The sequence below is a fragment of the Centropristis striata genome, chromosome 24 (assembly GCF_030273125.1).
Source record: "Centropristis striata isolate RG_2023a ecotype Rhode Island chromosome 24, C.striata_1.0, whole genome shotgun sequence".
NCBI classification, from domain to species: Eukaryota; Metazoa; Chordata; class Actinopteri; order Perciformes; family Serranidae; genus Centropristis; species Centropristis striata.
This window is the reverse complement of record NC_081540.1, coordinates 3,774,803-3,798,726: the sequence shown is the minus strand read 5'-3', so window position 1 is coordinate 3,798,726 and position 23,924 is coordinate 3,774,803. Positions and strand designations below refer to the sequence as shown.

Here is a 23,924-nt window from a genome sequence, read left to right as displayed (position 1 = left end):
CAAATAACATGACATTCAAACGCTCAACATGAACCACAATCTCCCTTTAGATCTTCTCCTGAATGATTGAAGTTGACGTTGACTTATGAGGCACATTACTCCTTTCAGTTTAAGACGAGTCACTCTTGAGAAGTGAGACTGTGGAGGCATGAGAGGGAAGGAAAGAGTGATTTTATGCTAATGGCCTCTCTTGGGAAAAAATGGAGGGTTGATGGCGACCTCACAATCAAACGACATGAGAATGACTCACAAAAAACCCCACAACAATTTCTTCAAGCAACCCTGCAACTGATGTTACCATTAAAAACACTTGTCTAAATATAAGTCGTTGTTTCCTCTAAGTCTATATGGGGGAAACACGCTTATATATTTTGACAAAGCTGTATTAATTATTCATAATACCTATCAAACAAACTGTCTGTTGCTGCAGAACTGAGATTTATATAAAGATGATCAGACCTAAAGATTTCTTGCTTTTTTTCTCTCTTTTTGGCAGGTTGTTTATTTTCAGTGAGAGACAAACCAATATGCTGAGTCTGTTGTGATTTATTGTGCTTAACAAAAATGGAAAGATTCGGAGAGATATGAGCTGATATTTATATTCTGTACCAGGGATTCAGCTCAAGCTGAAAGAATGAGGAAGTGCTGCAAAGCCATGGCTGAAAATTAGAGCTTCTCCCCATATGCTTTGCACTGCTCATTTATTGTCTATTCTTTGGCTAAATATCAAACCTCACAAAGAGCATAAAAACTTGACCAGCAGTTATATTGTGGCAGCTGGTATATGGTCATTATTCTGAGTTATTGTTGATCTTTAATGTCATTATGTTTAAAGTCCTCCATCCCATATGACCACTTATAGCTTGTTTGTTTCTACCCTTAAATACAACCCACAGGACAGTTGCCTGCATTAGGATCCCTAACACATAGTACATAAACACAACGGTTGCAGTTTTAAACACATGGTCAGCATTGTGAAACTGTCACAGTTTGGACAGGTTTAGGCCTCAAAATGACACCAAGAATACTAGGTCAGGTTTAAGACAACAAGACTACTAGGCGAGGTTTAGGTGACACAATTACTTGGTACAGTTTAATGAAAAAAACTAATGGGTTAGGTTTTAAGGAACAAAACTACAGGATTATGTTTTAAGGAACAAAACTACTGGATTATGTTTTAAGGAACAAAACTACTGGATTATGTTTTAAGGAACAAAACTGCTGGATTATGTTTTAAGGAACAAAACTGCTGGGTTAGGTTTTAAGGAACAAAACTACTGGATTATGTTTTAAGGAACAAAACTGCTGGTTTAGGGTTATGGTTAGGCAACAAAATGACTTGCTGAGGTTAAGGCAACAAAAACTTTGGGTAGGTTTAAACAGCACAACTACTGGTTAGGTTTAGGCAATAATACTGTGTAATACTGTGTGATGTTTAGGCAACAAGATTAGATTAGATTAGATTAGATTAGATTTATTTGTCATGGCACAGAAATACAACGAAATCCAATGCACTCACATACTGGACTCATAAAAAAAGCAAAATAAATAGTAAATAACAAGATACATTCTCATCTTCTCAGCACTTAGTATATTCATGTCATGTCATTCATTCACTATACCATCAACTCAGTGCCATTGTATGCATTAAAACAGTAGTGTGAATATATAAAGTGCAGAGCATTGCATTAGGTGTGGATGTCCCTGATTAGTGCCGTCTGACCAGTGGGTTTGTTTTCAGGTCTGAGTTGAGTATGGTGATAGCTCTGGGATACTACTGGGTTTGATTTAAGAAACATAACTGCTGGGTTAGGTTTAGATAACAAAAATACTGGGCGAGGTTAAGGCAACAAAACTATTTGGTTAGGTCAAGGCCTCACAACGAGTTAGGGTTCAGCAACAAAACCTTAGATTGGTTAAAGCAGCACAAATTCTTGGTTCGGTTTCAACAAAAATACTACTGGGCTAGGTTTAAGGAACAAAAACGTTGGTTGGTTAGGGTTAAGGCTAGGCAACAAAACTTTGTGGTTAGGTTTAGGCCTCAAAATATCTGGGTTGGTATAAGAAGCCCAACTACTTGATTAGTTTTAAGCAAGAATACTACTGGGTGATGTTTAGGCAACAAAACTATTTGGTTAGGTTGAGGAAACAAAAATACTTAGTTAGGTTTATGCAAACTGTTAGATTTCCATCCACCATTTATGGTTGGGTGTGGACATGTAGAGAACAGTAAAGGAGCTTGATCCACATGTGCTTATTTCCAGTTGGACTGTCATTTCAAAGATTTCCAATTTTAGCTTTTGGTTTTCAGGCAACCTCAAAGTGACGACAAGATTCCAGGAAGTCACTGCACCCTTAAAAAGTGTTCCCAAAATAAAACACTACTATCAAATGTAAAAGAGGTAGAGCGGGTCATCTGTTTATCACAAGGTTAGCTGTTTGACCCCCACAGCTATTCCTGTCCACATGTCATTTGGGGAAGTGTCATTGGGAAAGACACTTGCCCAAAAGGCCAGCACCATGCAGGGCAGCTGGCTGACACTCGTGTGCCAAAGTGTGTGAATCAGAGTCAAATTTCAAAGCACTTAAGTGGTATAAATATTATTATTATGACATTAAAAAAGCACTTTTCAACAAGGGAAATTAATAGATACATTATAAATGAAAGTAACATGATATACTAATAAAAAATGAGGTATGAATTAAAACAAGTAAAGTAAAACAAATAACTTATTAGTAGTAGTTTAGTATAAATGAATACAATGAATCTTCTGAATAATAAATACCTTCAATATTGGATTTTTTCTTTTCTTTTTTAGTCGCGAGCAGTAACAGGTTTGCACATAACCAAGGGGGGAAATGGGAGCACTTGTAATAAATCTGATTCATGATGGTGCAATAACCAAACAAGAGCGCTCCGCTGCATACAGCATGCATACAGGGAGTCAGTCAGACACGTATAGGGTGAAAGACAGACGGGTTTTCACAGAGTGGAGGACAAAAACAGGTGAGCAAAGTCGAGCAAACATGTCAGTCAGAAGAGATATATGAAGAAGGATATCGTGTCAGTACAGCAGCAGAGACTTGTGTCTTTTTTGTGTGTAGAAACTTTTCTGGGGAAGCTGAGAAACATGCATGAAAAAGAAATAAAGTTTTTCCCATGAAACTCAACGTCTAGTTTCACCATTATGATGATGAAAGTCAAGGTCAAAGTGACATAAAAGTGTAATTTAAGAATGCTTGAAGCACATGTAATGATGTATTAATACCATGCTGTATTCATGTAATCTTGTCACTACAGCACTGACTGTGTAAAATCTATTTTTCTAGGCCATAGGAGTCCTCAGCTTGTTTGGGCTCTCCATCTAGGCCATCAGGGAGTCCACCAGGGGCTAGACAAATCCTGATTCCAGATACATACACAGACACACACACACACACAAGCTCGGTTCCAGTACGAAGCAAGTTGCTCTGTCAGTGCACCTAGGGGATAGCTTTAGCCACCAGCCGCCAGTCCCCAAATCCACTGACTGATCCAGTGCCCAGACTGTCAGGCCCTTCCCAGCCACCACACAATCTTTCAACCTTCACTAGCTGCGGCGGAGCCTCCAGCACTCCACGCTGTGTCTGTAAAACCAGCACAGGGGCGAATTAAAAAGGAGGATCGTGCACACAAAAGCTTTAATGTGGCTCGAGAGATCTAACCCGAAGGTAGAGTAAGTGACAAAGACGGAACATCAAGCTGTTTGATCATCAAAGCACGAGGGAACTGGATTTTGGCACTTGAAGCTTCTTCGGATGTGGGGGGAAAAAAACAGCTTTTGTTGTTGAAGTCGAGCATCTAAACAATGCTAATTGCTGGGAAATATTGTTTTTGAGTTAGTGTCAGAAGGTTGGAGCCAACAGTTTCCTTTCTGCTGTCTCCTTGTTAAAGAGAAATGTCTGAAGCGTCAAGGGTGCTGACATGTTGAGGCAGCGAGTGCTCACAACCAAAAGTCGTCTCTGTCACTTCGCCTGACTACTGATTCGAGGCATATAAAAGAAACGGGCTAGCTGAATTGATTTGTACATGCTGATATTCTCATTCGTATTTTTGAATATACTGTAATTATCTTGACTATTTAAATAGAGGGCAAATGGTTCCTCTAGTGACTTGCAAATCCATTATTGCCTGCCTAATTGGCTTGGCAAGCCTCGCCCCCTCTTTCCCTTGCTTGTTCGCTCAAAGATTAAAATCCAGCAGTGATTTTTAATTTGAAATGGGAAGAAAGTGCAGGCAAAATGATTAGCTGAAGCTGAAAAAAATGAAAAGTAAAATCTTATTTAAGCATTGCAGGGCACACAATGTGCATCAGTGAACTTTGCCCCTGATGGAGCAGCATGCAAAGTTGATCCAATACTTAAGAAATCAGACAAATCTTGAAAGCTTTTCAATTCATGCTCTGGCTTTTTCTCTCTCTCTCTCTCTGTCATGCATGCATAAAGTTCTGTGTATAAAATAGCTTTGAAAGAAGTGCAAATAAGGTGCAGAAAATAGTCTCAGTCAGTGCACGTTAAGGTAAATGTGGATAAAAAAAGAAGCCTGCCAGCTTCTATAGATCCACATGTGACCTCACATTCACTTCTTCCACCTGTTGTTGTTTTCCTCCCTGAAGGGCTTCCATGAAGTGGCAGTCACTGGGGCTTGTTTTAGATTTCGTGGAAGCTCTTCAGAGTCGTACGCACGAACAAAAAGTAGACCTTTGCAATTGTGACTTTACTCTTTGGGTTTTACTGTGAAAAGCCATTTGCACAAATGTTAGAAAATGTCTTTTTTTTCAATAAAATAACTTAGTATTTCCAAAAAATCATTGTGAGATACACAGAAACTTTGTATTTGGTCATTATTTCTGGACAGGGTTAGATTTAAGTTATTAGAGAAATGTTCTCATTATTTTGCAATTGTAAGTCTATATTAATATCCTAAGAGATACTAAGCTATACTGAAATACTAAGCTATAATTTCTAAGTTAGTCAGTATTTCAAGATAAGTTTTATCTATATTATTTTGAGATATTAAGTCATCATTTTTGAGGCATGTTTTTCATTGTTTTGAGGAAATTTGTCATTATAATGAGATACTAAGTTATTTTAAGAACGTTTCTCATATTTTTGGAATACTAAGTCATTATTTCAAGATAAGTAAGTCATCGTTTTGAGAAAGTTTCTCATTGTTTTGAAATATTAAGTCATTGTTTTGAGAAAGTTTCTCATTATAATGAGATACTAAGTCATTTTAAGAAAAAATTTCATATTTTTGGAATACTAAGCCATTATTTCAAGATAAGTAAGTCATTGTTTTGAGAAAGTTTCTCATTGTAATTAGAGATAGTGATTCCTTTTGAGAAATGTTCTCATTATTTTGCAAATGTAAGTCAGTGTTTCAAAATACTAAGATGTTATTTCTAGACAAGTTAGATATTATTTTGAGATGTTTTTTTATTATTAAAATTACTATTAAATAATAAATTCATGTTTAAATGTTTACATAAGTACATTGGACATCATCACTCAAATATTTCAGGCTTATATCAACATGGTGATACATATTCTACAGCAATACTTCAACCAATAAGCCCTGAAACAAAGAGGAATAAAAGAAACATTGGTTTGGCCCAATCCTGTCCCACATTCCACACAGGCAAAGAAAAGGGCAGCATTCACTGTCCTCGGGTCCTTTCACCAACCAGGAAGTACTGCAGGCGGTAAGAAAATAATGCATAACAAACAACAAATGTACATAAACTGTGTAAATGTTAATGAGCCACTATTTCTAATTGTAACTGTAGTGTGTGCAGCCACCAGGCTATAGTTAGAAGATATCAGGCTACTCTTAACTGCACTCTTATGATTAATGACGGTACTTTGTGTTATAAGCAGGGTGATCTGCCACAAAGTAGGTCATTGTTTTGGTATAGTTTCTTATTGTAATTAGAGATACTGATTCCTTTTGGGAAATGTTCTCATTATTTTGCAATTGTAAGTCAATGTTTCAAACTACTAAGATATTATTTCTAGACAAGTTAGATATTGTTTTGAGTGTTTTTTTCATTATTTCAAGATGTTTTTTTTTAATTATTTCAAGATACTAAACATCAAAACACACTTTTCACTGTTAAAGGACAGGATCTAATTATTGAAACAGTATTTTGTGTCAAATTATTGACTGTACATTTTTGTCATTTGTTTATAACCTTACTCTATTTGTTTGTCATTTGTTTATTTTGTCATTTGTTTATCATGTTTTGCCATGTATTTCTGATCATGTTTAACTTTAAACATAATTATATTACATGTACATGTACATAATGTCCCAAACAAGGAATAAAAATGCTTGTGGATGACTTTAAACAGTTCAGATGGATATATCTAAATAGCAACTATGTGTTAGAAACTGATTTTCTATTAACTTCACAGCAGTGTGTAAAAAACCCACAGCCCTTTTGGAATGTGTGTACATTTATGATTTGGACCTCCTATTGAGCCACAATCTGAGAATATGCTCTGCCCACATTAGAATTGCTTTGCATCTAAGGAAAACGCACCACGCAGCATGATAACCTTGCTTTGCTTTGATTTAAATCCAATATCTAACCATTTACTTGGTGGTATTTTCCCTCTCACCTTGTTTGTCATTGCTACAACTTACAAATGATTTGAGCCGTTTCCTAGACAAAACACTGCTGTGCAATCAGTATTTATAGTTAAATCAAGAGTCTTTTATGCGGATCATGTTCCTTGTATCCTTGTTCCAGAGTGGAACTAAATAATGAGCTATCTTAAAAGCACCAACATGGATTTAGTTTGCTAATGATTGATTTCGTGACAGAATGATTAACTGACGGATCGCTCTGTTAAACTTACAAAAGCATACTTTGTTGCCTGTGCATGGAGCCCTGAAGTGCACTCATAACCTTAAAAGCCTTCATGCTCGCTGACTACAGTCAAATGAATGGGCTTGACTTGGTTACGGTTCAGTGCTTTTGTTCCTCTGTGCAGGCAGCTAATAAGTCAATCCCATCCACTCCCTGATACAGTGAGGATGCACTTATCGCATTGTCAGCAGCTCCAATCATTAAAGCCCCTGGTTAAGTTTGCATGTTACCGATTCAACATTTTTAAATTACCCCGCTCGCGCTGTCTCGAGCCAAGTCATGGTGAAAAACAAAGGGAAGGGCTCCCTGTGCAACCCCTCGTCCTGCTTTGACCATCAATCACGGCTGTCAGAGCAGCTGTGCTCTCGCTCTTTGGTGGGAACTCACACCAGAGCTCTACATCATCCGGAGCGGTGATGAATGCACAGGCCCCGGCGCTGGTGCTTTTGATTAGAGGCCGTGCCAGCGACAGGTAGCATCATGACAAAAGCAAACCACTCAGGTATCTACTGTCATGATTGGCTTGATGCAAAAAGGCTCATACATAGCAGCAAGTATAATGTTTGTTATTATCAGGCCTCCTCACTGTCTCATTTTAAATCTCTTCTTAAAACCCACCTCTTCTCGTTGGCTTTTAACACCACGTAGAGTGTTGATTTTATGTTGATTTTATGATTTTTTTTTGTTTTTATTGTATTCTTGCATATTTTATTTTGTGCGGGCAGTACATTTTACATTTTATTTTATTTATTTTTATCCCATTTTTAATTTATTTTATCTTATTGCATCTTACTGATCTGTTGTTTACTACATCTCTTTGTATTGTGTTATGTAGTTATTGTTTGTGCAGCACTTTGGAAACCTTGTGTTTGCTAAAATTGTTCTATATAAATAAAGGGGATTGGATTGGATTGGATTATTACTGCAATTGTATTTTTGCAACAAATTAGATTTTCTCTTTGCTAGAAGAATCATTTTAGTCCAACTTGATCACAACCAACATTATGTTTTATTATAGAGATTTGTATTCTAACAGTCACATTGTGTTTTTGTCATGTTGCTTGCCTGGCTACATGCACTAAATAGTGAAAATTGTTGATGTATATTTATATATCATATTGTTTTATTACAGTACTCATGTTTTGCTGCTTCCTGTTGCTAAGCATGATTTGTGCACTGCTGAGAATACTTATGTTGTCGCTGTTTTTATCCAGCTGTCCAACACCGGTGCATTTACATAAAGCTGATGGATGTGTGTTGTTCTTTTAAATAAATGGCATAAAGCATTTTCTACTATAAAGAGTTGTATGATTGATGCAACAAGAGTAAAACTTTATTAATTTTTGTGAAGATAAGGACAACTTTTAGGAACAAGTGGGAGATTAAATACTATGTTTAAAAACTCAGTTAAACTCTGACTAATTAATCGGCAAAAAGGTGGAGCGTGGGTGGAGGTGAGCCACTATTCCTTTATTCATGCAATACTTCATAGCTAATTTAATGTTCTTGACAACTGGACATTATATTAAGGCTAAGAGACCAAAAGTGTTTTCATACCAGGTATGTAAACGGGTTTATTTGTGCTGTAAAGCTGGACAATTTAACATGAGGATCTATGGGAATTGACTCACTTTTTAGCCAGCCTCAAGTGGCAATTAGAGGAACTGCAGTTTTTGGCTACATTATATTTTTCAGCCCTGAAGGTTACCACTTGATTCCTATGAACTAGACTTCATAGAGTCCTTAGAGACAGAGCGCATTTAAGTTTACTAGAAGGGAAAACAATTCTTTCCTCTCAATTGACTTTGTATTGTGTGAAGGTGCCTGCTTATTCATTCCATCTGCTACCAAACAACAGAAAAGTGTTTAAAAGCTGTTGTCTTGGAGAATGCACTACCAATGGGGTGAAGAAGCCAGGACTATGTTTTTATAAGTGTTTTTAAGAGGAAAAAAGTGAATACAGGTGTATAAGGACATGAAGCATCAGCAGAAAGACAGAGGGAAATGTGAAATAAGAGTTTATTGTAGAAAGTGTTATTCTTTAGTTTGTTATGATGCCTCTTTCAGCTCAGGTTCACCACCAATTAGCTTTAATAAACTGCTGTTTTTGCTGCCATGAATGTAAAGTGTATCTCTATGAAGCTTTTATTAAATGTGACAGTGTTCAAGGACTGTCCATAGGATCAGCCGCTAATGTTTACCAGCAGGCAGAGAGCCATTCTTCCACTTAACAGATTATTAATATTTCCATGTATTGGTTAAATGTAGTTGTCAGATTGAAATACAGCAAACATGAGTACACTGTATTGGCTTTTATGAGTTGCATTAAATGTGGCACTGCAAGGAGCGAATCCATTTTGTGGCGTGATTGGTGGAGTGACACCAACACATAGAGAAGTGAACGCTTTCACTTTCCCATTCCATCCGTCCTTGGTTGTCTCATTAGCCTTCATTCCATTACAGGGCCAAATGGTGCTTCCAGGGTTTAGTCATTGTTTATGTAAAGTAATTTCTCACAGAGAGAAATTTTCTGTAATTCTTCACCGCATCTTGTTATCGCCAGAGAAGATGTGCCAGTTGGATTGTACTGTCAAAGTGAAATGGTTTTCTAATTCCACATTATCAGCATTTTGAATGGATTCTTGCCCTGAAGACCTGTTCTAGACCTGCCGGGTTATGACGGAAATTGCTAGCAGCACCAATTGGCCTCTGGACACACAAGCCAGATGAGACCTTACAAGTTAATCACAGCACAATGCATGTCAGGCTCTCTGCTGACAAAAGAATTTGCAATCTATTATGGCAGAGAGTCAAAAATTTCAATACACCTCCTGCATGTACGATTTAGAAACAATATTAAGTAAGATGGTTGAGGCCTTTGAATTATAGTTTCATAATGCTGTCGCCATAAATAGACAGTATATTGTTACATAATGGCAGTGCCTATCATTAGAAATCAGGTTCCAGGTCTGATAGGATTAGGATATTTTTTTTAAGCTGACCTTAAATGGATAAAAGGTAGAGTAAAAGACTTCATGCTTACTTGCATGCATGGATTATTGAACAGAGCAGCTGGGCAAAGGCCCCCTCTCCCCCTGGCCTCAACCTGCAAAATGTCACGTAAAAAGACACGGACAAACTAGGGAGGACTCGTAATGACCAAAAATACACATAAAAGGATTATAAAGTGACACAAAAGGACTATGAAAAAAACAAAACTACCAAAAAAACAACCACAAATGGATGCAAAATGACTACAAAGGGACATAAAACAACTACAATGGATGCAAAATGACTGCAAAGAGATATAAAACAACTACAAATAGATACAAAGGGACTACAAAGCGATGCAAAATGACTACAAAGAATAACAAAACAACAACAAATGGATGAAAACGACTGCAAAGAGACAAACAACTACAAACAAAATCAAAGTGACTGAGTGAAAGAGATGCAAAATGACTGCAAAGAAACACAAAACAACAATAAATGGATGAAAACGACTGCAAAAAACACACAAAAGAAACTACAAATGGATGCAATATGACTACAAAAAGACATAAAACAATTACAAAAAGATACAAAGTGACTACAAAGAAACAAAAAACAACAACAAATGGATGAAAATGACTGCAAAGAAACACAAAAGAAACTACAAATGGATGCAAAATGACTACAAAGAGATATAAAACAATTACAAGTAGATTCAAATCCACACAAAAAAGGCAAAATGATCACAGACAAAAAGAATAATAATTATAATGTGGCACAAAACATATACAAAGAGGCAGAAACTGGGTGGCTCTACTTTGGTCGGGACACCGTCACCTCACACTGAACTCCATTAATCAAACATAAGAGCTGAATGAATGCTCATTTTTGGAAGATTTGTTCTAAACATATGATTGTCAATTAAATTACAAAAACAACCAATTGTGCGGCGCTGTATTGTATATCCCCACTGAAATGCTTTTTTAGACACATTTCATTATTTCCCCTGCCCACTGCTTTTGGCTCGTAGCCTGTCTACCAGAAGGCTTTTTCTTTGATATTGCAGACAATACAACTCCCAACTTGGACAAGAACGCCATCACAACTAATTTCACATCAGCGTATTAAGACTGAATGTGCTGACGAAAGTTCATGTTCTTGGTGTACTACCCTGCTTTGAATAACATTAAAGCACATTATACTTTTCAGTGTCAAAAGAGAACAAAGAGTTCATTCTTGATTCCTGAGTAGCATATTATGTGAAGATGGAGCTCAGTCTAATTGCAGTACCTGGAAGAAACCTTTGTTCTAATTCATATTGCTTGTCTGGCATCATCACACCAAAGGTTGCCGTGCCAACAGCACCAAACTGCCAATGTGCCGGCAATCGTTCGCCAAATTCAACATAAAATAAAGCAAAAATATGTCACGATTGAATGGATTTGGACTGTTTGACCCCCGCCAAAGAACGGCATGCTTTAAATGAACTATTATTCTCGTGAGCTTACAACATTTTTCAAGACATGGTTAGAATAAATTCATCAAGCGGAGTTCATGCAAAAGAAACATGTTAAATTCATCATAGCGTGAACTTTCATTTGCATTTAATTACTTAATCATTTGTACCAGAGCTGATTATAATATTTTGTTTTATCCAGCTGATCTATGATAATAGCTTTCATGTTTGTAGGAACCCATTAGCCTTTGTGAGGAAGAGATTCATGTTCATGCATACGCAGCAGCGGCCATTTGTGTGCACATGGGCACATTTCTAAACACACACACACACACACACACACACCATGGGCAGATTATAAGACAATGGTCCCCAGAAATGCAGAAGGCCCCACGACTTCTCCTACAGCACACACACTTTATAGTTTAGCCCCTTTTTGTTGTGGTATTATGTCTCTCTTTGTGGTCATTTGGTCTCTTTGAAGGTGTCTTGTGAAATTTTGTGTTTTTTTTGGCATTTTCATTGGGTAAGGTTTTGACTGTGGTTGTTTTACCCTTTTGGTTGCATCTCTATGAAGTCGTTTTGTGTCTCTTTGTCATTATCTTATGTCTCTTTGAAGTTGTTTTGTACAATTTATTTAGATATTTCAGTCTCTTTTAATGAGGTTTCATCTGAGGTTGTTTTGCACTTTTTATTGTCTTTTGCATCTCTTTGTAGTTGTTTTGTGTCTCTTTGTAGTTGTTTTGTGTCTCTTTGTAATTGTTTTGTCTTTCTTTGTTGTTGTTTTTCTGTTTCTTGTATTTATTTTGTGTTTCTTTGTTGTTGTTTTGTGTCTGTGTTGTTGTTTTGTGTCTCTTTGGAGTTGTTTAGTGTCTCTTTGGAGTTGTTTAGTGTCTCTTTGTCATTGTTTTGTGTGTCTTTGTTGATGTTTTATGTCTCTTTGTCATTGTTTTATGTCTCTTTGTCCTTGTTTTGTGTCTCTTTGTAATTGTTTGTATAATTTTGTAATCTCTTTTTTTATGTTTATTTGTCTGTTGTTGTTTTGCCCTTTTTGTTGTCGTTTGCGTCTCTTTGTAGTTGTTTTGTATCTCTTTATCCTCAGTTTGTGTCTCTTTGTAGTTGCTTTGTCTCTTTGCAGCTCTTTTGCTTGCCTTTGTAACTGTTTTAATGTCTTTCTCGTCCTTTACGTGCCTTTAATCATTTTATATTACTTTGTGGTTATTTTGAGTCTCTCTTGGTTGGTTCGTGTCCCTTTGAGTGACATTTTGTACATGAAAGCTGGGTGGGCCCCTGACTCTTTTGGCCCCTGGACCTGTGCCCGGGAGGCCCGCTCAGTAATCCATGACCAGTGTGCAGTCAAACTTTAGTACAAGTTATATCCACAAAACTTGCACAAACACACACTTCCACCAGTGCTACTTTATCAAGGGTATCTACCTCTCCCATCAGCAGTACACAAAGTCATTTAAGGCAAAAAATGATTTAGGACAGCCACTCTCCTCTCTTTGATGCCACGATGCGTCTCAGGGGAGCCAGCCACAGTCCTTTCCAGAGGGAGAAGCTAACGCCCTGCTCTATTCCATCTCTGTATTCCAGCCGGAGTTCCACAGATACGATTGGTCCATCCCCACAGGATAGACCACTGTTAATACGATTACAGAGCTACAGACTTTAAGATAATTCAATGCATCTCCACAGCTAATTTCGGAAAGGCGGCATGGATGCCACATCCGCTTATTGTCGCTCCTCGCATGCTAAAGAGAGCATAAGAGTTGACTTATTACCACACAATACTGACTAAGTGGGAAATCTCTTTGGACATGGCGGCCCACCATATGCTAGATTTAATTCGATTTTCTGTTCAGGCTTTAGTTAAGTGCTTCTAAAGTTTCTTGTCCCACAGCAAGAGGGTAAGAGGGCAGCTGTGGCTTTGACTTGATTTGCTCTTTCAACAAGGGGCAAATAAGCCATGATTTGGTAAAATACAGAGAGCTTACAGCAACATGGCAGCATTAGCAGGCTGGAGTATTTGGTGCAAAACTGGATTAAGCCTAATCCTACAGTACATTCATTTCTTTCAATGCAGATCTCTTGTAAATTTGTGTTTTCTGGGACTATAGGCTTAGTCCGTGTATTCTGAAGCGTCCATAAAGAGATATGAGGTGTACGAATAAATGTGCGCTTGACCTTATTTTCTGAGGGAACTTTAATACCCATTCTGCTGCGTTAGAGGTTATTTCCATGAGAAATATGTAGCACTATATGCTGATAAAGACCAGACCTGTCAATACAGAGGTTAGGAATAGAAATATTATTTTGTATGGATAAATTATAGTGTGAAAGCAGGTGTTCAGATTGTTCAAAGCGTGGATGGATTATTGAATGAGCCTACAGGCTATGTCCAGGGGCGCAAAGTTTGAGGGGGCCCCCTGGCCGTACCTGCAAAATATCACTCAAAGAGAGATGTAAGACAAGCAAGAGAATAGACGAGGCTACACAGCAATGCAAAACTGCTACTGCTGCTAAGAGGCAAAAAGTAGACACAAATAAACTCACAATGACCATCAAATGTGGCAAAAAGAACCACAAAGAAACAACCCCAAAGAAACTCAAAATAACTTCAAGGACAAACTAAATCAATACAAAGATACTCAAAAACACAACAAAGACAAACTAGACAACTATAAAGAGACACAAAAAGACAATAAAGTGAGCAAAACATCTACACAACAATGAAAAAATTGCTGCAAAGAGACAAAATTCAGCAACAAAGAGACTCAAGAGGAGTATGAAACTTAGCAAAAACAGCCACAAGGAGACACACAACAACAAAAAATCATCCTCCTCTGCAGAAGAGGTGGTGTGGCCCTTTGCATGTCTGTGCCCAGGGGCCCCCTGTCTCCCAATCCGCCCATGAATGAGGGGGGGTGTTAACAATGTGCTGCTAATAACTAAATGTATTCCAGAGCTGAGCATTTGAAGGCTGTCTCATGGAATATCTTTCCGGACTGAATAATAAGGAGACATGATGAATCCAGGATGAGTGTCAGGACAATATTCAGCTTCTCTCCAACTGAATCAAAGGCTCCTTGAGAGGAATTCAAAGTATTTTAACAATAAAAGAAAAGCTGGATGTGTCCAGTTGTGAGTCTCAAAAGCATGGAAATAAGATGCCCCGCTCGGCAGAAAATAAAGCTCTGAGTGACAAATCAAATGGTTGTTGCTGGTGATTTGAAATACACTGAATTACAAATAAAATGCAAAGCCTGCCAAGCTGCCTTTTTTCATCATTGTGCTGCCCTCTACGGGTCTTCTTCCAGCCTCCCTCTTCCCTGTTTCTCCCCCATCCCTCCCTCCTCTCCACCCCACCTCCTCCACATTACCATACCCCCTTAAAGAGTATTGCACGCATTAAATTGCTTTTCATTTCCGCGCTGTGACAGTCCTGAGATTGGGGGATTTATGCGTTTTTACGAGTGATTCCGGCTGTCATGCTATGGTAATTGTTTCATAATATCGCTGTAGGGGATGCGCTGGTTTGCACCAACCAAGATCAAGTTCCACTAGTTGAAACGTTGGTGGGAAGATAAAGCTTGTGTATATACATAGGATATCTTATGACCAATGCAGGACTGGAGGAACCGGATTCTTGCGTCCACGGCTGGAGGAACATATCCACTGATCTCTGAGCGGTCTGGCAATTGAAATAAAGAGACCTTGGGCAGATCTATACATAAACTGGTACAAGCCGCACCACTGGCAGCAGACAAGGGGATCCGTGCCTCTCTCCTCCGCTTCGTCAGTGCGCATGGATGAAAGTCACAGTTAAAATGCATGCGGCAAGTCCTGTCTGATGTGGGATTACGGAGTTTTTATTCGCCCTCTTTTCTTTACCATGTTCGAACTTTGGTTCTGGCTCTTTTTCCGAGATGATACTGCTAATTTCTGCTGGAAGAACACAGGAGCCCGGTTTGCCGTGCGGGCTGTCACGTTATTGGCCTGAATGAGACTGTATATGTGCTCTTCGATGCCTGGTTTATGGAGCTAAAAACCGAGGAGACTTGACTTTAAGTATTTTTTTTCTCCTTTTTGACAGCCGACGGAAGGGTGGGCGGTGAAATCCATGTTTTCACTGAGGCTGGAGCAGAAAGACAGGGCACAGCCGTGATTTTCGGGATGCTTTGGCGTTCACCGGGATCAGCACGGTAAGAGGACAATGATTTTTCTCTCTCTCTTTCTACTGCTCGTCTGCGCTTATGTGCTTTAACATTTTTGGGGATCTGTCCGTGGTGCTGAAATCTGTTCCTCGCCTCAGCTGCACTGTTGAAGTTGCATTTAAGATGCTGTTAAGCAAAGGTGTCTGCGGCTGCTGTGGCAATAACAAGCCTGCATTTTATGCTCACATAAATCATCAGTTTGACTCGCTCCGAATAAGACTATTCCTCTGCAGGCATAGCCGATAGACGCACAGGCTTACAAGTTATCTATATCACACCGGAGGCGTTTGGTATTTTTTAACGTTATTGTAATAAACTTAAATGAAAGCAAAAATGACCAAAAAGTGGGTGAAGCACACACATGTAGCATGATCTTGCATGTCTAAATGCGCATGTTTAGGGAGATTTGCGATGCGATGTGTAGGCTTTTGTGCTCTTTTAAGGAGCGCACACAGATCTAGTGTGTGTGTGTGTGTGTGTGTGTGTGTGCTCGTGTGTGTGTGCACGCGCGCTCACGCGTCTGTGGCGGAGAGAGGGAGAGAGAGAGAGAGAGGGAGAGAAAGAGAGGGAGAGAGAGATCTGTAACCTTCTATATAGCAGATGCCATACAGAATACTTGATTATAGAATTATTTACTCCCCGTCAAAATGCAATTTCGATCAGAGATCCGCCATGAGATCAACAACACTTGCTTATTTGCCTTTGATCAACTCCTCTCATTTCTTTTTTTCGCCCGTGGGCAGAAGAAGGGCTGCGACTGTCGCCTTGTAGGCTGATATTCACATTTTCTATCGCAGGCCGGATTTTAACATGAACATTGACTGCTTCTGTCAGCCGATCCCTTCATGAGCGCCGGATTGTTTTTATTACTATTATTATTTTTCCCGGGATCGTTTTAATCATCATAAATTCCCCGTCCTCATGTTGTTTGGACGGAGGTGGAGAGAAGGGATCCGGCAGTTTCCCCAAGTCGTCGGGTATGCGGGGTGAGTGAGAAATCTATAGGAGATAGGAGACTTGGAGATTTTAATGTTAGTTTGTTGGAAAGATTGCATCGTAAATAAATAAATAAAAATAAGATGCCACATCTGGCACTCGGAGCCATTAGACATTTTGAGGCTTTTATTTTGTGCAAATTCTCCTGGGATTGAATTAGTAAATGACCAGATCTATCAGTGTGCACACGGTGAATGGCGAAGCTTTTTTTTTTTTTTCTTTTGCTCCCCAGATGGATTGGAATTCAGGCGAGCTATCAAAAATGCGCAGTGGCCATCCACCGCGGGTAGTTGTGTCATCAAGTTGATTATATATTATCGTTTAAGTATGCATTTATCAAAGATTCATCCAGGTCGCTTGTTTTCTTGCACCCTCAAAGCCAAAAAAACGACGCCGACATAACACATCTGCATAATGAACAAACATTAATAGAGCCACTTGTCTTTGTGTTATGATTACTTGTTCATCAGGCAGATCCCATTACTATATATGCTTTTGTGTATTTTCCATGCTATATAAAACAGAACCCGTCCTTTTCTTTTCCTCCTTAGATGACACCTCATACTGGTACCGCACTTGAGTGAGCTGGGGCACCCTCTCCCAGGAAAAATGCATATCTGGATCCTAAAAATAATCCTTCTGATTGCATCATCTCTGAGGCTGATCGAGATGTATGACAATTATGGGGAGATCTGTCGAAACGAGATGTGTACGTGCGAGGAGAAGGAAGGGATCCTGACGGTGAGCTGCGAGAACCGGGGGATCATCCGGCTGACGGAGATCAGCCCGGTCCATTTCTCCATGTACCACCTCCTGCTGACAGGGAACCTCCTGAAGAAGCTGTCAGTCAATGATTTCATCAATTACACCGGGGTGACCATCCTGCACTTGGGGAACAATGATATCTCGGAGATTGAGTCAGGTGCCTTCAATGGACTCCAGGGATTAAAAAGGTTGCACCTGAATAACAACAAGATTGAGGCTCTGAGGGATGACACCCTCGCAGGACTCGAGAGTTTGGAATATCTCCAGATTGATTATAATTACATCACTAATATAGAGCCCAGCGCCTTGAGCAAACTCCACCAACTGACAGTGATGATTTTAAACGACAACCTGCTCTCCGCCCTGCCCACAAACATCTTCCGGAATGTTCCCCTTACGCACTTGGACCTGAGGGGGAACAGGTTAAAAATGTTCCCCTACATCGGCCTCCTGGAGCACATGGACAAAGTTGTGGAATTACAACTAGAGGAGAATCCGTGGAATTGCTCGTGCGAGCTGATTGCTCTGAAGGCTTGGCTGGAGAGTATAGCCTACACGGCTCTGGTGGGGGAGGTGGTGTGTGAGACGCCCTTCAGGCTCCACGGTAGGGACTTGGATGAGGTGTCCAAGCAGGAACTCTGCCCAAGAAGACCCCTAGAAGACACGGTGAGGCCTGCACCCCCGAGCAGCACCAATGGATATTACCAAACCACACCTGCTGCTGTCACAGCCTCCGCAACCTCCTCGGCTGTTTTTAGGTCCTCCTCTCGGCCGACCAAGGGCACACGGCAATTTAACAGAACTAGGGTAAAGCCCACTTCCCGAATACCAGGCGGTAACCCTTACAATTATGGCCCCATCATTGCTTTTCAGACCAAATCTCCTGTGCCTTTGGACTGTCCTACTGCCTGCACATGCAACCTGCAGATATCTGAGATTGGGCTAAATGTCAACTGCCAAGAGAGAAAGATTGAAAGCATTTCTGATCTAAAACCCAAGCCATACAACCCTAAAAAAATGTATCTCACTGGAAATTACATCCCTGTGGTACGGAGATCAGATTTTGTGGATGCTGTTGGATTGGATTTGCTTCACCTGGGAAACAACAGGATAACTCTGATCCACGACCGGGCTTTTGGGGATTTAACCAACCTGCGTAGGCTGTATTTAAATGGTAATCTCATGGACAGGCTTACAGGAGAAATGTTCTTTGGTTTGCAGAACTTGCAGTATCTTTATTTAGAGTACAACAAAATCAAGGAGGTTGATGCGGGCACTTTCCGCTACCTCCCTAATCTCCAGCTGCTTTTCCTCAACAATAACCTCCTGAAAACCTTACCTGTGGGCATCTTTTCCAGCCTCTCTCTGTCAAGGCTTAATCTGCGCAACAACCATTTCCAAAACCTGCCCGTGAGTGGTGTTTTAGATCAGCTGAAGCTGCTGGTGCAGATAGATCTGTTTGAGAACCCCTGGGACTGCTCCTGCGACATCGTGGGGATGAAGATCTGGCTGGAGCAGCTCAGCGCGGGCACTGTCGTTAACGAGGTGGTGTGTGAAACGCCAAGACGCCACACAGCGATGGACGTGCGCTCCATCCAGTCGGAGCAGCTCTGCCCGGACTACTCTGACGCTTACGTGTCGCCAACGCCCCCAACGGACGAGCCGATGGACGACCGGGTCGTCACCACGGACGCCCCGCAGAAGTTCAACACCCCGAGCAGCACCGTGCCCCTCTCCGTCCTCATCCTCAGCCTCCTGCTCGTCTTCATCATGTCCGTCTTCGTGGCCGCGGGGCTGTTTGTCGTTGTCATGAAAAGGCGCAAAAAGTCGCAGAGTGACCGCACGAGCACCAACAACTCAGACGTCAGCTCCTTTAACCTGCAGTACAGCCTCTACAGCAACCGCTCCGGCCCCAAAGTCAAAGCCCCAGCAGGCCACGTCTACGAGTACATCCCCCACCCAATGGGCCACATGTGCAAAAACCCCATCTACAGGTCACGGGAAGGCAACACAGTGGAGGATTACCGTGACCTCCATGAGCTCAAGGTGACGTACAGGAGTACCCCTGATGATGAGAGGGATAGCAGTACGATGAGGAGCCCCGCGTACAGCGTCAGCACCATCGAGCCACGTGAAAACCCCTCCCCTGTCCCCGATGCAGACCATTTCTTCAGAGGCATCCTGGAGCACGATAAGCAGCCCCAGCACCCGTCCATGCAGTCCATCCCGGCAGGCGCCAATTTAGAGTACAAGTACACAGGGCCTGTGTCGTACACGTACAACCCAAATTTTGATGTCAGACGTCAGTTCTTGCACCCGGAGAGGATAAGAGAAACAGTGCTCTATGGCACGGCACCCAGTACTGTTTATGTGGAGCCCAACAGAAATGAATACTTGGAGCTAAAAGCTAAACTGCAGTCTGAGCCCGATTACCTCGAAGTTCTTGAGAAACAGACCACCTTTAGCCAGTTCTGAGCAACAGAATCATTAATGTAATGAAGCATTTTGACCCTCCTTGAAACAGTGGCTCAGTTTATAGGGTGCCTTGGCACAACACACACACACACAAGCAACAGTGGAAGGAGTTTAAAAAACGGGGTGTGCCGAACAATCTTATTCTTATTTCTGAAACATGACATTACAGGAATGGATACAGCTTTCTGAAACATGGATGAACAAAATTGCTTAACTGATGATGCAAAATCTATTTTTCTATGGTGAAGATCGAATAACACACAAAATGTAAGTGTACAGGTAAATCTTACCCAACTTCATTTTCAGGAATATAACCATACATAAGGTATATTGTGAATCAGAAAAAGAAATGTTTATAAAAATCACACCTGGACAAAAACACTGTACAGCAGATCATCAAAACTGTGTAGGACTATTTTCTGCTGTAGTCTGTAAGTAAGTATTTATTGATATAATCTGCCATGTCTTTTCAAAACTTTTGATTCTACATCAATATTACCTGTGTCATCATACTCCATGATCCTCTGGAAAGGCTTATGTTTGTAGTTTCATTTACTGTAGCTCTGCATTGTAAAAGTGGCTTTTTTTGAAAGTGGCACACCCCCAATGTTCAAAAAAGACTGCGTCATTTGAAGAAGATGAAAAAAAAAAGTGTCTTTGTATGCTTTCTGCACTTTTTGGAATTGGAAGGCGGGTTAGCCTTCAATGAGCTCTCATAAAGGAGATTATTATATTAAAAATGAATATGGGTATTCATTCTTAATATGTAGAATTGATATGTTATCAAAACAAAAATTCATAAATGATATTTGAAGTATTAATTCTGTTGTGTAATACTGATATTTTAATCAATGTAACACCTATTTTTATACAAGCATTCGCAGATTCTCTATCCCTTATTATTTGTTTTGATTGCTTTGCACTTATTGCACTATATTGACCAAACTATGTTATTGTCATCAAATAAACATGATGTCAGGTTCATATAATGTGCTTATGAGGAAACTAAGGCTGGTTGTTGGTGATATGAAGGAGGCCATTCGGGTTCAGTCCGATATATTTTTTACATTCAGACAGTGAATGAATCAAAACAGCGTGAATTATGGGGTTGGAGAGCATGAAAAGAGTGCTCCAGGGCTAAAAGTTGTGTTTTTTTTCCTTTAAAAATCAATTGGCTGGTCAGAATTGGTGATTTTGTGGAATCAATGAAAGCAGATATAATACAGTATATATGCCTTACTCAAAGGGGGAGCTGGTGTCTCAGAGAGGATCAAAATCAATTGGTTTCAATCAATGAGCATTATCTGAGGATGTCCCTTTGCAATTATACCATGACAACAGCTTCTCCATAGCAGCCTGGCAAGCGATGATGTGGTCATTTATAGAACCATCATTGGAGTTGACTTGAAATTAAATACTATTTTAGCAATCTGACAAAGTCAATGTTATAAATGTTGACACTGATTAAGACATACAGCTGCTGGATTAAGGGTCTGCTGTCTCAACCACTTATCTTTATTTCCAATGGGGTTTTTTTATTGGTTTTTCAAAAGTGGAGATCTTTTCGATACATTTCTTTACCTAGGAAAAGGATATTAAGATGTTGAAAATGCTGCATGTTTTTTTTATCTTTGAAGCACTTGTTTTTAATTTGTGTTAAAGTCCAACTGAAATCATATTTAGTCATGGATGGATTACTGAACAGGCCTGCTGGGCACAGGCCCAGGGGTCCATAGTGTCAGGGGCCCCCCTGACCTTCACCTACAAAATGTCATTCAAAGAGACAAGTTTCAATGAGGGAGAGACTCAAAATGGCAGCGAAGACACATAAAACGACTTCAAAGAGACACAAAATAATTACTAAGAGAGGCAAAAAGACACAGAGAGACTCACAACGACTATAAAAAGGTGCAAAACAACCACAAAGAGACACAAAATGACCACGAAGAGACTCAAAAAGACGACAAACAGATTCAAAATTACTACTAAGAGACCCAAAAAGATTACAAAGAGACGCAAAATGTCCACAAAGAGACTGAAAAAGACTACAAAGAGACATAAAATGACCACAAAGAGACTCAAAAAGACTACAAAGAGACCCAAAATGACCACAAAGAGACCCAAAATGACCACAAAGAGACACAAAATGACTACATAGAGACACAAAATGACCACAAAGAGACTCAAAAAGACGACAAACAGAAACAAAATGACCACAAAGAGACTAAAAATGACCACAAAGAGACACAAAGCAACCACAAACAGGCTCAAAAGGACCACAGCGAGTCACAAAGCGTGAGTGACAAAGCCACTACAAAAAAAAAGCAAAAAAACCACAGGAAAAAAAAAATGAGTGACCCAAAATGACCTCAAAAATCAGAGAAATGTGTACACTGACTTCATAGTTGTTTAGTCTATGTTAGACAGATGGTGGGGGCCGATTGGATGTCTGTGCCCAGGGGCCCATTGTCTCATAATCCGCCCATGCGTTAAGTCGTCCATTTTTGTTGTCAAAATGTATTTTTAAATGTATTGTTAATAGTTTCTTATGATTAAAAAGGAAGAAAACAAGCCTTTTGGGGGAAATATCAGAAATGCTCCTTTTCATCTGTCTGACTGACAGCAGAGGAAGTAAACAAACATGCCCCGTAGCCGGCATGTTATGGGCAGACTGTGTGTTGTTAGTGGTATTAAAGAGGAAGAATCACACCAGCAAATAACAGCACTGATGTGACATTTGCACATACGTTCACACGCTGGTTTAATGTGCTGCAGCTGAGCAGTTAATTCGCCATCTTCCCTTGTGAATGTTTGTTCGCGGGCTCGTTCGACAAGATGCAGAACAAGATGTGTGTTCATGTTTGGATAAGACTTGAGCAGGGAAGCTAATGTTGGATGTTCAAAGTGGATATTGTATGTTGTGTAGCAGTTGTGCTTCATGCATGATTTGATAGGCTGCATTGAAATAAGGTCGAAAAACAGCAAAAATAGAGGCAGAAATCATGACACCATAACATAAAATATATATGCATTCCTCCCTGTACTGTAGCAGACAAAAAAATGCAATTTCATTTCAGTTGGACTTTAAGTTACTCCTTACTTGACCCACTTAAATCCAATATGCAAAGTAGGTCTATAAAAATGCAAAGGATGCACTGTGCCTCCATTTTCAGTGTGCGGTGAGCATCACCATTTAGGAATTCAATGTTCCCTAACTGAGACAGGCAGAGATCTCTCTGGAGAGGCCATGTCAGTGTTAATCTCTCCCTTATTTGCTAATTCAGAAGGAATTATTTGGATTATTGTGAATTTATAATTAGATTTTGCAAAAAAATAAGTGTGTTTTTTTGGGTAATTTTCAATTAATTTCAGCGAGGTGCCAGCAAAGAAAAAAAAAAGGGAAAATGAAACCGGCCGGCTCAGGGTCCGTCTTTTGTTGGATCTTTTCATAGAAGCCCAGAATGAGAACAGAAGGCACCATTTGGGAGATGAGGAGTCCTGGAACCGAGTGTAACTGTGGATGTGTCATACATGTAGCAGGGGATGTGAATCATAGCCAAGGAGTGTGTGCAGTCGCCCAGCAATGGTGGCCTATGGGATGGCATCCTGTTGACAGTTTGTGACATGGATTTTTATTTATTTCTTTGATGCCAACATGGAAAAAAAATCATTCATGCTTTGATGAAACGCAGCAAGAAAGGCTTCTAAACCGACCTGAAATGTGCAACAACAAAATGTTTAATATATACATGGCAATCTGTTGTTTTCCCCCCTGTAGAATATGATATTTTTTTAGGATGATTTGGCTAAGTTCACAGAACTCCAGAGAGAAAAAAAACTGATTGAGCACAATTACATAATCACTGAATCATGTATTCCAAATGGGCTTGTTATTACTGTATTTGTGCGTATGTACATTCTACCCACCCGAGCTCACAGCGTGGATGTTTATCACTGTTATGACCCAGCACCCTGTCCCAGAGTAATGGGTGCATGAGGCATCCAACTGCAGGAGGCTGTAGTGTGTGTGTGCAGAGAGAGAGGGAGGGGGGACTCTTGCCAGTTGAAATAATGCTTTTAATCAGCCAATGGGCTCTTTAGTGGAAGCAT

The 23,924-nt window shown here is 40.0% G+C and overlaps 1 protein-coding gene across 2 annotated transcripts; it reads left to right on the top strand.

Moving 5' to 3' along the window:
* Positions 1 to 14,793: 14,793 nt before the first annotated feature.
* LOC131962980 (SLIT and NTRK-like protein 5) lies at positions 14,794 to 21,647 on the top strand. Of its 2 annotated transcripts, none has more exons than XM_059328100.1 (2): positions 14,794 to 15,566; positions 17,126 to 21,647. In XM_059328100.1, exon 2 carries the CDS (start codon positions 17,184 to 17,186, stop codon positions 19,812 to 19,814), a length of 2,631 nt encoding a protein of 876 aa, XP_059184083.1. In that variant the 5' UTR covers positions 14,794 to 15,566; positions 17,126 to 17,183; the 3' UTR covers positions 19,815 to 21,647. The 2 variants fall into 2 exon arrangements, with proteins under 2 accessions (XP_059184083.1, XP_059184082.1); XM_059328099.1 differs by lacking the exon at positions 14,794 to 15,566 and adding an exon at positions 16,172 to 16,564.
* The last annotated feature ends 2,277 nt before the right edge of the window (positions 21,648 to 23,924 follow it).